Source organism: Pan paniscus, chromosome X (assembly GCF_029289425.2).
Source record: "Pan paniscus chromosome X, NHGRI_mPanPan1-v2.0_pri, whole genome shotgun sequence".
NCBI lineage: Eukaryota > Metazoa > Chordata > Mammalia > Primates > Hominidae > Pan > Pan paniscus.
The window spans coordinates 42479491-42493345 of record NC_073272.2 but is presented as its reverse complement, the minus strand read 5'-3'; the positions used below and the strand labels follow the sequence as shown (position 1 = coordinate 42493345).

The 13855-nt window shown below is 46.6% G+C and overlaps 2 protein-coding genes across 2 annotated transcripts in view; one reads left to right on the top strand and one right to left on the bottom strand.

Annotated features, from left to right (window-relative positions):
- The window catches only part of LOC100973406 (putative E3 ubiquitin-protein ligase makorin-4), a 29052-nt gene extending 18045 nt beyond the window's left edge, over window positions 1-11007 (bottom strand). The window contains exon 1 of the mRNA XM_003815369.4: window positions 9534-11007. Coding sequence (XP_003815417.2) covers window positions 9534-10968 — 1435 coding nt within the window. The 5' untranslated portion in view covers window positions 10969-11007. The remainder of the gene's footprint in view (window positions 1-9533) is intronic.
- Window positions 11008-11478: 471 nt separating this feature from the next.
- Window positions 11479-13583, top strand: LOC100985994 (TNFAIP3-interacting protein 2-like). The gene is given in 4 exon segments (XM_063601943.1): window positions 11479-12864; window positions 12867-12949; window positions 13199-13429; window positions 13431-13583. Coding segments are annotated over 4 exon segments (1464 nt in total). The 5' UTR covers window positions 11479-11867.
- Window positions 13584-13855: the final 272 nt, after the last annotated feature.

The window sequence follows — 13855 nt, the reverse complement described above, 5'->3', positions numbered from 1 at the left end:
AAAAAATTCACCTCAGTGGCCAGCAGCAGATGCTTGAAATTCCTCTTTGGCAAAAGGAATTCCCCCTTTCAGACTTCACTTTTTTAAATGCAAATAATGTCAGAGTGGGGGTGCCACTTACTGTAATGTAAATCAGTTTGTCAGAGATTATCAATGGATTCTCACAGGAACAAATATAATACAAAATGGAAACTGTATGAATAAAGGACTGCATTAAGGACAGTGACCTCTATAGCCTATTGATAGAGAATAATTTCATTTGGACACGTACTTTCTGGCATTTGTGGAGCAACGCTGATGAAGTGCAATAATGTAAAGGTAAAGTACAATTCGGCACCTACCATGTTTCAGGCACTGAATGAGGTACTGGAGATACAAAGAAATGGTTTCTCACAATAAAGGGCAAGGGACAAAATACGTGAAGGACAATTACAATATGAATGCTAAGTGCTATGATAAAACTATGTATAAGGTGGGACATCTAATGGGGGCTGGGATAGACAGTCAGGGAAGGCTTCTTGGAAGACTGACTGGTAAGTCAGTCCTGAAAGATAAGTATGCATGTCTCGGGGGAAATAGACGGGGAGGTCAGGCATCTCAAATAGCAGAAACTGTGTCAGCAAAGACAAAGAAGTGGGAAAAATCACACTAGGCAGCCATGGAGGTGAACATGCTCCTAATATCTCCCTTCAAGAAAACCTGCTATAGGAAGTGTAGTTGGTCAACAGCTTCCAGATACCTCACTTTCAGGATCTGCCATTGCATTCATGCTGACGCCAAATTTTTTCTGCTTTACTCCCAGCCAATGACGTAGCATGGCAGGAGTGTCACTGGAAAAGGGGTCTTGCCCCAAACCCCATGAGGTCTTGGATCTCACACAGGAAAGAATTCAGGGTGAGTCACAGAGTATAGTGAAGTTAAGATAGTTTATTAGAGATTACTCTGTTACAGAGTAGGGCATCCTCAGAAAGCAAGAGGAGAAACTCCCCCATCTTAAGCATGGTACTTGCTTATATAGGCTGTTAAGAATAGTGTACTTTATTACAAAAGCTTGCGATCAGCTTGTCCTAGGCTATTAGTATCATTATTTTCCTATGTCACTATTGATTTCAACAAGAATTTCCAAGTGTACTATTATCTTCAAAACAAAACCTATTCTTAAACTAAGAATGCTTTCTGTTCTTGTTTTTGAGACGGAGTCTCACTCTGTTGCCCAGGCTGGAGTGCAGTGGCCTGATCATGGCTCACTGCAACCTCTGCCTCTGGGTTCAAGCGATTCTCCTGCCTCAGCCTCCCAAGTAGCTGGGATTACAGGTGCCTGCCACCACACCTGGCTAATTTTTGTATTTTTAGTAGAGACAGGGTTTCGCCATGTTGGCCTGGATGGTCTCGAACTCCTGACCTCAGGTGATCCGCCCGCTCGGCTCCCCAAAGCGCTGGGATTACAGGCGTGAGCCACTGTGCCTGCCCGGCTGCTTTTTGTTCTTAAAATATTTGGACATTTGCATAAGCTCTGGTTCTTTATTTAGTCAGCATCATTAACTCATTCCCTTGACCATAAACATCTTGTGACCAAGAGTGTCCAATTCCCTGGGAATGTAGCCCAGCAGGTTTGGCTTTATCCCACCTGTTTTCAAGATGCAGTCACTCTGGTTAGGTTGCCTGTGACAGGAGTTCTAGAACTGAGCCATTTCTTGCTGATGAGGGATTCCCTAGTGGTCAATGTTTACCCTGGGGCTCTCGACCTGCCTGACAAAGACTTTCTCAGAGAGCTGTACTGCAACCTAAGCTCCTCCTATCCAGTTCTTCCTTCTATCCTTTTCTTCTTTCACAGGTGTTAGAACTCTATCACAGTTTGAAGGCTCTGTCTGTCTATTCCTGCTCCCTCTGCCCTTTATCCTTTTGAGGTGTTTCCCTGAATAAACCTCATGTGCATCTACGTCTGTCATTGCCTCTGCTTTTCAGAGCCCTTGAATTGACACAGTGTTTAAGGAACTACCAGTAGTTTAGTGTTGTTGGAGGGTAAAGGGAAGAAGGGTGGGGCAGGAAGAGATGTTCATATCTAGTTTGGGACCCTAAAGGAACGACCTCATAAACTAAGCTAAAGAGAACAGACTTTATCACAGGCAGTGAGAAGCCACTGTAAGGTTTATGTGTAACCACCAACAGGTTCATCTTGCCCACTGCCCAGATAGAGCCAATTTATCAAGACAGAGGAACTGCAATAGAGAAAGAGTTTCATACATGTAGAGCTGGCTAAACAGAAGACTGGGTTTGTGTGTGTGTGTGTGTGTGTGTGTGTGTCTGTGTGTGTTTTGAGACAGAGTCTCACTTTGTTGCCCAGGCTGGAGTACAGTGGTGCAATCTCAGTTCACTGCAACCTCCGCCTTGACTGGGGTTTTATTATTACTCAAATCAGCCTCTCTGAACATTCAGAGGCTAGGGTTTTTTAAAGACAGTTTGGCAGGCAGGGGGTTAGGGAATGGGTACTGCTGATTGGTTGGAGGTGCAATCATAGAGGTATGGAAAATGGTCCTTGTGCACTGAGTCTGCTTCTGGGTGGGGGCCACAGGACCAGTTGAGTCTTGAGTCTCGGGTCTGAGTGGAGTCATCTGTTTGTCAGAAATGCAAAGGTCAGAAAAAATGTCTCAAAAGGCCAATCTTAGGTTCTATAATAGTGATGTTATTTATAGGAGTAATTGGGGGAGCTACAAATCTTATGAGCTCCAGAACAATGGCTGGTAATAGTTTAACCAGCCACAAGCTGATCACAAGCTAAGATGTAGATGCTATACCTACATCTTAGCAGAATTCAGGCCCCTCTCATAACCCTAAACTCATGGCCTTTTATTAGTTTTATAAAGGCAGTTTAGTTTTGGGAAGGGCTATTATCATCTAAACTATAAATTTCTCCCAAAGTTAGCTTGGCCCATGCCCAAGAGTGACCAAGGGCAGTTTGGAGGTTAAAGGCAAGATGGAGTTGGTTAGGTTAGATGTCTTTCACTGACATAATTTTCTCATTGTTACAATTTTTGTAAAGGCAGTTTCATAAGCTGAAGAACAATAGGGTCATATTTGTATTTTACAAATATTCTGAGTATTGTGTGGCAGATGGTACAGAGGGACACAATGTTAGAAAAGTGAAGCTTTTATTAAAACTCTGAGGCCAGGTGCAGTGGCTCACACCTGTAATCCCAGCACTTTGGGAGGCTGAGGTGGATGGATCACGAGGTCAGGAGCTCAAGACCAGCCTGGCCAACATGGTGAAACCCTGTCTCTACTATAAATACAAAAATTAGCTGGGTGTGGTGGCGGGTGCCTGTAATCCCAGCTACTTGGGAGGCTGAGGCAGGAGAATTGCTTGAACTCAGGAGGCGGAGGTTGCAGTGAGCCAAGACTGCGCCACTGCACTCCAGACTGGGTAACAGAGCAAGACTCCATCTCGGAAAAAAAAAAAAAAAGAAAACTCTGAAGCACTCCACACTACAAACTGCAGATTGCCTCAATTGAAGAAGTAGCAATGGTATTGGAGGGAAGAAATTGATGGTGGAGGTATGTAGGCAATAATATGGCAAAAATTGGTGATGAATTGGTTGTAAAAACATGTCTTTTTTTGTTTGTTTGTTTGTTTGTGTTTGAGACTGAGTCTTGTTCTGTCACCCAGGCTGGAGTGCAGTGGCGCAATCTCAGCTCACTGCAACCTCCACCTCCCAGGTTCAAGTAATTCTCCTGCCTCAGCCTCCCAAGTAGCTGGGATTACAGGCACACACCACCATACCTTGCTAATTTTTGTATTTTTAGTAGAGACAGGGTTTTACCATGTTGGCCAGGCTGGTCTCAAACTCCTGACCTCAGGTGATCCACCCACCTTGTCCTCCCAAAGTGCTGAGATTACAGGCATGAGCCACCGTGCCTGGCCATAAAAACATGTTAAATTAAGTTTAAAGCTGCCTCCTAACATATTTTAAGTTCAGCCTAAACATTTCTCCATACACAGTGAACTGTAGCCTCACTGGATATATAAATATACTATAACCTACTCTGTGCCAATCACAGAGCTTTAGCCAATCACAGGCAGCCAACTGTTCAAACTGTGTTTAAATAAGGCAAACACTGAGCTGGAACCAATCCAGCTGTTTCTGTACCTTACTTCCATTTTCTGTACATTGCTTTCCTTTTTCTGTTCATAAATATTATCTGACAATGTGGTAGCTCCAGAGTCACACTGAACCTATTCTGGTTCTGGGGGCTGACTGATTCGTGAATTGTTCTTTGCTCAACTAAACTCTGTTACATTTCATTTGTCTAAAGTTTTTTTGTTTGTTCGTTTTGTTTTGAGACAGGGTCTCACTCTGTCGCCCAGACTGCAGTGCAGTGGCACGATCTCAGCTCACCACAACCTCTGCCTCCCAGGCTCAAGCAATTCTCCTGCCTTAGTCTCCTGAGTAGCTGGGATTACAGGCACATGCCACTACCGCCCGGCTAAGTTTTGTATTTTTAGTGGAGACGGGGTTTCACCATACTGGCCAGATTGGTCTTGAACTCCTGACCTCAAATGATCCACCCACCTTGGTCTCCCAAAGTTTGGGATTACAGGTGTGAGCCACTGTGCCTGGCCTAAAGTTTTTTTTTTTTTTTAAACACACATGAAGGGAGCGTATAAAAGGAACTAAATTGCCAGCATTATATAAAAAAGAGGGTAAATTCCTCTGTCAACCATGATGGAGCAACAAGTACAAGACTTGCCTTTCTAATGTAAACAACTAGAAACTGGACAAAACACATGAAACAACTTGTTCTAGACATTGAACACCATGCAGCATGGAATTGCAATATCTGAAAGAAAGGAACCAAATGAAGAGATACCTACTGACTGGGGGCACTTTCCAGAATGCAGTGTGAGAGGGGAAATCCAAGCATAGCACAGAAGTCTTGCTGAGTTGAAGAGATGAAGATTGGAGTTCAGGAAAGCTGAGATAGCTGGAATTTGGGAAGAAGACTACCAGAGAAGAGTGAGCTATGCAGAGAGAGCTAAAATGATCGGCTGACTTCCTTTGGCTGACTATAAATTAATGCATACATAATAGGGTAAGACCCCACAAGATTAGGCAAAGGATAACTACCACAGAAAGGAGTACCACCAAGGAGCTGTTAGCTGAACAATTCTCAGAGCTTTCATAGGACTGGGAGATGTTTGAGTTCTGACCACTCAGAGTGGAGAAACACCAGGGTATTCAGTAGAGCCCAGAAAGTTTAAGCCTCAATAATAGGTCTAAACTCGCCCTAGATGAAAGGCTATTCTAGACCTGCCATAAGAGAGCTAAAAAATAAGCCATGAAAAGATCAGCCTGAACTGTATGGAACTTAATTGTGTGTCAAAACAAAACTCAGCATGCCTTAAAGAAGACAATAAAATCCAGACCTCAACAATGTAACATTCATAATGTTCAGCATCCAGTCAAAATTACTAAACTTGCTAAAAGGCATAAAAATGTGACCCATATCAGGAGAAAAATCAGTCAATAGAAATAGACCCAGAGGCAACAGAGATGAGGGAATTAGCAGACAAGGACTTTAAACAGCTATTATAAGTATGTTAATATACTTAGAGGAAAACATAACATAAAGAGGAGAAAAATAGAAGACTTTTTATTTTTATTTATTTATTTATTTAGAGACAGAGTCCCGCTCTATCACCCAGGCTGGAGTGCAGTGGCGTGACCTTGGCTCACTGCAACCTCCACTTCCCAGGTTCAAGCAATTCTCCTTCCTCAGCCTCCCGAGTAGCTGGGATTACAGACATGCGCCACCACACCTGGGTAATTTTTGTATTTTTAGTAGAGATGAGATTTTGTCATGTTCACCAGGCTGGTCTTAAACTCCTGGCCTCAAGTGATCCACCTGCCTCAGCCTCACAGAGTGCTGGAATTACAGGTGTGAGCCACCATGCCCAGCCAGAAGACTTTTTAAAAAGAACCAAATGACAAATATTGTATGATTCCACTTATATGAAGCAGTTAGAATAGTCAAATTCACAGAGACAGAAAGTAAACTGGTAGTTGCCACGGGCTGGGAGGGAGGGAGAAATTGGGTGTTTTTGTTTAACGGATACAGAGTTTCAATTTGGGAACATGAAAAAGTTCTAGAGATGGATGGCAGTGATGGTTGCATAACAATGTGAATGTACTTAATGCCACTGAACTGGACACTTAAAAATGGTAATAATAGTAAATTTTATGTTCTGTATGTTGTACCACAATTTTTTTAAAAAAGCGCCAAATGGAACTTCTGGAGCTAAAAAATACAGTATTTGAAATGAAATATTCACTGGATGGACTTAGCAGTAGATTAGAACCTACAGAAGAAAACGTCAGTGAATTCTAAAAAATAGCAATAGAGACTGTCTAAACTGAAGTATAAGGAGAAAAAAAAGGCTAAAAATGAACCGAGCCTCAGTGGCCTGGGAGAAACAATATTAATGATCTAACAGATGTGTACTTGAAGTCTGCAAAGATGAGATTAATAGCAGATTAGATGCTGCAGAAGAAAAATTAGTGAACTTGAAGGCATAACAATAAAAACTATCCAAAATGCAGCAGACACAGAAAAAAAGACTGAAGAAAAAGAAGAAAGGAAAACAACCTCACTGACCTGTGAGACAATATCAAGCAGTCTAGCATACTCAAAATTGACTTTCAGGAGAGGAGAGAAAGGGTAGTAGCAGAAAAAAATATTTGAAGAAATAATGGTCAAAATTTTTAAAACTGGGCAAGGCACAGTGGCTCACACCTGTAATCCCAGCACTTTGGGAAGCCGAGGTAGGCGGATCACTTGAGGTCGAGAGTTTTGACAAAACCCCATCTCTACAAAAAATACAAAAATTAGCTGGGCATGGTGGCATGCACTTGTAATTCCAGCTACTCAGGAGGCTGAGGCACAAGAATCACTTGAACCAGGGAGGCGGAGGTTGCAGTGAGCCAAGATTGTGTCATTGTACTTTAGACTGGGTGACAGAGTGAGACTCTTTCTCAAAAAAATGTTTTTAAACTGGATGAAAATTATAAATATACAGATATGCAGCTATGAGAAGCTCAATGGTCCCAAATAGAATAAATATTAAGGAAATCATACCAAGGAAAATCATAATAAAATTCCTATGAAACAACGATAATGAGAAAATATTAAAAATAGCAAGAGGAACTGGCTTTGCAGAGGAGCAAAAAGAGAGAGAAATAGAAAGAAAATAAACTGCAGACTTCTCATCAGAAATTATGCAAACCAGAAGAATATGAAATGACATCTTTAAAACACTAAGGAAAAAATGTCAACCTAGAATTCTGTACACAAAGAAAATACAGGTGAAATATGAAGGTGAAATAAAGACTTTTCCAGATAAATAGCTGAGAGAATTTGTTGCCAGCAGACATGAACCACAAGAAATGTTCAAAGAAGTTATTCATGCTGAAGGAAAATAATACCAGATGGGAACTTAAATTTATACAAATGAATAAACAGCACAGCAATGATAAATATAAAATACCTTTTCCTGGCCGGGTGTGGTGGCTCATGCCCGTAATCCCAGCACTTTGGGAGGCTGAGGCAGGTGGATCACCTGAGGTCAGGAGTTCGAGACCAGCCTGGCCAACGTGGCGAAACCCAACAACAAAATGCCCCAAATGAGGACAAAGGTTTTTCAGAAAGTGCCTATACTGGAAAGGCTAGATCGTAAAACATTAAATACAACTGTGTATCCAAGACCCAGTTTGGGTTAATATATGGGATAACCAGGTAGTTTTAACCTCTATGGCTAACTCCATTTCTCTGTTTATATAAACAGAGCTAGTACTGCTATATTGACAACTACCAATATACTGCTTTGTCCTTTAAGAGCTAACCACCACATAAGACTTAAACCCCTAAACCAAGGTTTTCCTTTTTTTTTTTTTTTTTTTTGAGACGGAGTCTCGCTCTGTCGCCCAGGCTGGAGTGCAGTGGCACAATCTCAGTTCATTGCAAGCTCCGCCTCCCAGGTTCACACCATTCTCCCGCCTCAGCCTCCAGAGTAGCTGGGACTACAGGCGCCCGCCACCACACCCGGCTAATTTTTTGTATTTTTAGTAGAGACAGGGTTTCACCATTCACAGGATGGTCTCGATCTCCTGACCTTGTGATCCGCCCGCCTCAGCCTCCCAAAGTGCTGGGATTACAGGTGTGAGCCACCGCGCCCAGCCTTAAACCAAGGCTTTCTACCAAAGCCAAGAATACTGCATCTATGCAGGTTTGAGAAGCTTATCACACACCCACACTCACACACACCATGTCACCCCGTGGAGGTCAACTTCCAACTCTGCATTGATGTTATGCCTCTATATCTTTTATATGTATTCTTTCTCAATTTTCCTATCATGCAAAACAGTAGAAATCTGAACACATTCACGCTTGGCTCTGGTTACCCAGTAGTACTACTTGCATACAATTAAACGAGAGACCAAAACTACAGAACTAGTGCATGCGGTAGGGATTACAGGGGTAGGGAACAGATATAAAAACACAGATGTGCAGATTTAACCAGAAACCTCAAGGATCCGCGTCCCATGTCTGGAGCAGAAGGCTACTGGCCAGCTTCACCCATCACTCCTATTATTGGACCCCAAAGCAGGGCCACTGCTTTTACTTTTGAACCTGGGGTCCTCAAAATTAGTGTGTGAAAAGTCCATAAACACAATCTGGTTGAAAACAGATGATGCAGCACACCTAAACTAACTGTCCAACAGTTAAATTCGTGTTACAAAAAAACTAACTTTAAGGCCAGGCACAGTGGCTTATGCCTGTTACAAAAAACGAACTTTAAAGCCGGGCGCGGTGGCTCATGCCTGTTACAAAAAACTAACTTTAAGGCTGGGCATGGTGGCTGACGCCTGTAATCCCAGCACTTTGGAAGGTAGTGGCAGGTGGATCACCTGAGGTCAGGAGTTCGAGACCAGCCTGACCAATATGGTGAAACCCCGTTTCTACTAAAAATGAGAAAAATTAGCTGGGCATTGTAGCATGCACCTGTAGTCCCAGCAACTTGGGAGGCTGAGACAGGAGAATGGCTTGAACCCGGCAGACGGAGGTTGCAGTGAGCCAAGATTGCACCACTGCACTCCAGCCTGGGTGACAGAGTGGGACTCTGTCTCAATAAAACAAAAAACAAAAAAAAACCTTTAACATTTATTTTTGTAACTTTTTCCAACAGGGAAAACAACACACTCCTTGGGGAAAGGTGAGGGGTTGACAAGACAGGCCCTGGGTACATATTCTTAACCACAGCACCTGGAGTTGATAGGTCTGCCTAGGAGAGAACATAGGCACTGCCACACCACCACAGGGGACAGCTGCTATCTGGGGTCAGCAGACCAGCTCACACACCACGCAAGGTTTCTATAGATCTAAGACATAAAATTCTTCATCACAAAACAAGTCCCACTCATTTTCAGAGTCTGTCAGTTTGTCATCCCCACCTGCAGCCTAAAGCATAAGCAACATCTCACCCAGCTCAAAGGTGACAGCCTCTTCTTCATCGTCAAAGGGGTTGCTGTTCGCTCCTTCCTCAAAGAATTCCCAGAAGTGGTTCCTTTGTTGGCCTGGGTTTCTGCTTGATGTTCCCACTTGCTGTCTCTGTGGCTCCTCTCTACGGCCATCAGGGTACATATGCTTGTAAAAACAGTTCTCTCCAAATGGGCAGCTCCCACGTCCTTCATCAAAATAGTTGCATGCCTTGTCGCTCATTGCCTCCTTGTATTTCTGAATGAGTTTCTGCTTCTCTTCTTTCTCCTCCACCCAGTACTCACTTGGAATGACAAAGTTAGATGTGATTCGGCATTGTGGGCAGGACTTGACGATCCTGTTCTCAAATTCCTTAGCACTCCTCCACTTGCGAATGCACTTGAGACAGAAGGTGTGGTTGCAGTTGGAGAGGATCCCGAAGCGGTGCTCGTTGGGGTTGGCTTTCTCATAGACCACCTCCATGCAGATCCCACACACCTTGTCCTTGCTGCGCTGCACAGCAAATGAGAACTCCATGTCTTTCTCATGGGCTTCAATGCACGCTTGTATATGCTGTGATCTCTGGGCAGCATCCATCGGATGCAGGACCTGCACCCCACACATGTCACATAAATCTCCGTGGAGATACACACAGTTCTCCCCATATCGGCACTGTCCCACTGCAGCATAGGGGCACAGCTGCTTCTTTGTTTCCACGGCGGTTTGCTCTTCCTCTGATTCTTCCTTGGTCACTGAGCCCTGCAGGGGTGCTTCAGTGCAGGAAGGCACAGTACGGCCACAGTAGGGTTGCCCAGGAACAAACTCAATGGCATTCGCCCAGTCCTCTGAACCTGCTACTACAGTTGCAAAGTTTGAATTTCTTGACTCAGCTTCGTTTGTATTCATTTCAACAAGTGGTCCAACTATTGATGAGAGACTTGAGGAAGCAGCAAGGGATGACTTTGTAGTTAGCTCTGTAGCAGTTGCTTCTTCCTGTTTCAATGGCTTGCTATGTTCACATCTGCAGCGGTCTCCATAAACACAGCACCCTCGCTGAAAATACTTGCACACTACACCACACAGACGGTCAGAGAGGTCATGCGAGTAGCGACAGTTATCTCCTTCCTTACAAATCCCATACTTAAAATATCTACAAGTGACCTGTTTAGTCCAGCTGTCGCCGCTGCTGTTGCCGCTGCCATCGCACGCGTCGCTACCGCCACACGCACCGCTGCCGTCATACGCGCCACTGTCGCCCCTGCCGCCACTACCGTCGCTGCCGTCGCTGCCGCCCACCCCTCCGCCCGCCCTCGGGGACGGGGCGGTGACTGTGGGGATCGGAGTCGGGGAGACTGCTGCCGCCGTCTCCGCCGCCTCCGCCGCTGCTGCTCCTGCTCCTGATGTTGTGGCTGTTGTTCCGGGAGCTGCAGCCTCCGCCATTACTGCTTATCCCTCGCTCCAAAGGCCCCAGAACGCCCCAGAACGCCCCGGAACGCCCCGGAACTTCCGGAATCACAGAGGTCCAAAAGCCCCGGAACTTCCGGGATCATATAGTGCCAAAGGACACGGAACTTCCGGGATCACATAGTTCCGGTCCGGCTGTGAGAAGAAGATGGCGTGGACAGGCGAGGGGAGGGGAAGGAGACTGAGGCACCCGCTCGGTCCCTGCCGGCTCTGCCTCTTTTTGTTTAAGAGAGTTTTTTCTCCTTCTGCATGTATCCTTTGTTGGGAGACAGTTCTTCATAGGTCTTGTGTGCTTGCACATCTTGCAAGTAAGGCACTGTACTGTCCTTTGTTCTGGACTATCTTTTCCAGGATATTTGTATACAGTGCATCCTTGAAAGACAGAGGTAGTGTCTCCCTCCAAAGAAAAGGGCAAGCATGCTTACTGTCCACTATAATAAAAATAGCCTCCCTCTGGAGTGAAGGGCAGGAATGATTACTGCCCATTATGAAAGGTTCAGATTCCCTAAGTCCAGGGTTTCTCTCCTATAATGTAATCCACTGCACGTGCAGGTGTTACCTGGTCCTCTTTAGAGTTGCCCTGTGAGAATGTGTTGAGCAGGCTTACAGATTTGGCTGGTAAGAGGACAACAAGCACTGATTAGATTCAGACAGTTTATTACTTACATAGAAAAAGAAACAACAGCATGGTGTCAGCTCCCTGCATTCCTTGTCCCACAATAGGACACCCAAACAAAAGAGGCCAAATGACAAGAAACATGAGTGTTGGGGCACCCTGTTGCTGAGGAGTCATTTCATTTTTCTTTCTTTCTTTCTTTTTTTTTTTTTTTTTGAGACAGTCTCGCTCTGTTGCCCAGGCTGCAGTGCAGTGGGGCATGATCTTGGCTCAATGTAACCTCCACCTCCCGGGTTCAAGTGATTCTCCTGCCTCAGCTTCCCGAGTAGCTGGGATTACAGGCACACATCACCACGCCAAGCTAATTTTTGTATTTTTAGTAGAGACAGGGTTTCACCATGTTGGCCAGGCTGGTCTGGAACTCCTGACCTCAAGTGATCCACCCGCTGCGGCCTCCCAAAGTGCTGGGATTATAGGCATGAGCCACCGCGCCAGAGGAGCCATTTCTATACTGCTGCTAAGTAGTTTTATAGCCTGCAGCTTAGCCTCCCTAAGGGAGAGGGGACAAGCTGGAAAGTCCCACACCTCATTGGAACCAAGAGGCGATGAGAAACTCCCTCAAGATAGAGAGCCGACAGGGTCCGGGCACCGAAGTTGCCGGCGGCCGTGCGGCCTCCCAGGCAGGCCCACAGTCACGTGCGGGGACCCGGGGTCGGACGGCCGGGAGGGGGCCCCGCGCGCAGCTGCAGAGCTCTGCGGCCTGTGCTACCAGGTCGGGTAGCGGCTGCGGCGCCTGCAGGACCAGCTGGCCGCCCGCGACTCCCTCATCGCGTGCCTCCGCGCCAGGCTGGCCGCGCTGGAGGGGTACACTGCGCCGTCCCTGGTGGACGCGCTGCTGGAGCAGGTGGCACACTTCCGGGAGCAGCTGCAGCGGCAGGAGAACGGCGCCGCGGAGGCCCAGATGCGCCAGGAAATTGAGAGGCTTACTGAGCGACTAGAAGCGAAAGAGAAGGAGATGCAGCAGCTGCTGAGCCAGCCACAGCACAAGCGAGAGAAGGAAGTCGTCCTGATGCGGAGGAGCATGGCGGAGGGCGAACCGGCCCACCCCGCCAGTGACGTTCTGTGCAGCTCCTTGGCCAATGAGACCCACCAGCTGCGGAGGACGCTGACCTCCACTGCCCACATGTGTCAGCATCTGGCCAAGTGTCTGGATGAACGACAGCATGCACAAAGGAACGTGGGGGAGAGAAGTCCTGAAAGTCAGAACATACAGGTAGGGACACCTCTGTCCAGAGTGTTACTGAGGAAGAAAATCGACTGTTAAAACAGACGGTGACTCACGTTGAAGACCTCTATGCCAAGTGGCAGCTATACGATGTCAGCAGGGACGAATACATGAGGGGGCTCCATGCACAGCTCAGGGGGCTGCAGACCCCCCATGAGCCCGAGCTGATGAGGAAGAAGATCTCCCGGCTCAACAGATAGTTGGAAGAGAAAATAAACGACTGTGCAGAATTGAAGTAGAAGCTGGCAGCCTCGAGGACGGCACGGGATGCTGCACTGGAATGGGTGCAGATACTGGAATAGCAGATTCTCGCTTACAAGGATGACTTCATGTCAGAAAGGGCAGATCGGGAACAGGCTCAAGGTAGGATTCAGGAACTGGAGGAAAAGGTCACCTCTTTGCTGCACCAGGTGTCCTGGAGACAGGATTCTCAAGAGCCAGATGCCGGCTGGATTCACGCTGGGAGCAAAACTGCCAAGTACTTGGCCACCGATGCAGTGGAGCTTATGGTGCCTGGTGGCTGGAGGCCTGGGACTGGGTTCTAGGCAGTTGGAACCCCCTGCAGAGGGCGGGCATCCTGGCGCAGCCCAGAGAGGCCAGGGGGACCTTCAGTGCCCTCACTGCCTGCAGTGCTTCAGTGACGAACAAGGTGAAGAGCTCCTCAGGCACGTGGCTGAGTGCTGCCAGTGACCAAGATTCCACCCATGCCCTTGCGGCCCCCTGGCCCGGCACAGCTGCCCTCAGGGACAGGGTGGGTGCTCTCAGATGCCATGGATTAAGCTCTACTGAGATCCAAGTCCCCTAGAATAGGTGCGGGGCACTGTGATCGTTCACTTTGGTCTCCCTTTGGCTATGGAACAGGCTGGGTCACAGGGAACTCCCAGCGAGGCTAGAGGCTGGAGGTGGAGATGGGGTCAGGAACATCTGGCAGAGGGAGGTCCTAGTCTTGTGTCTCCATCAGG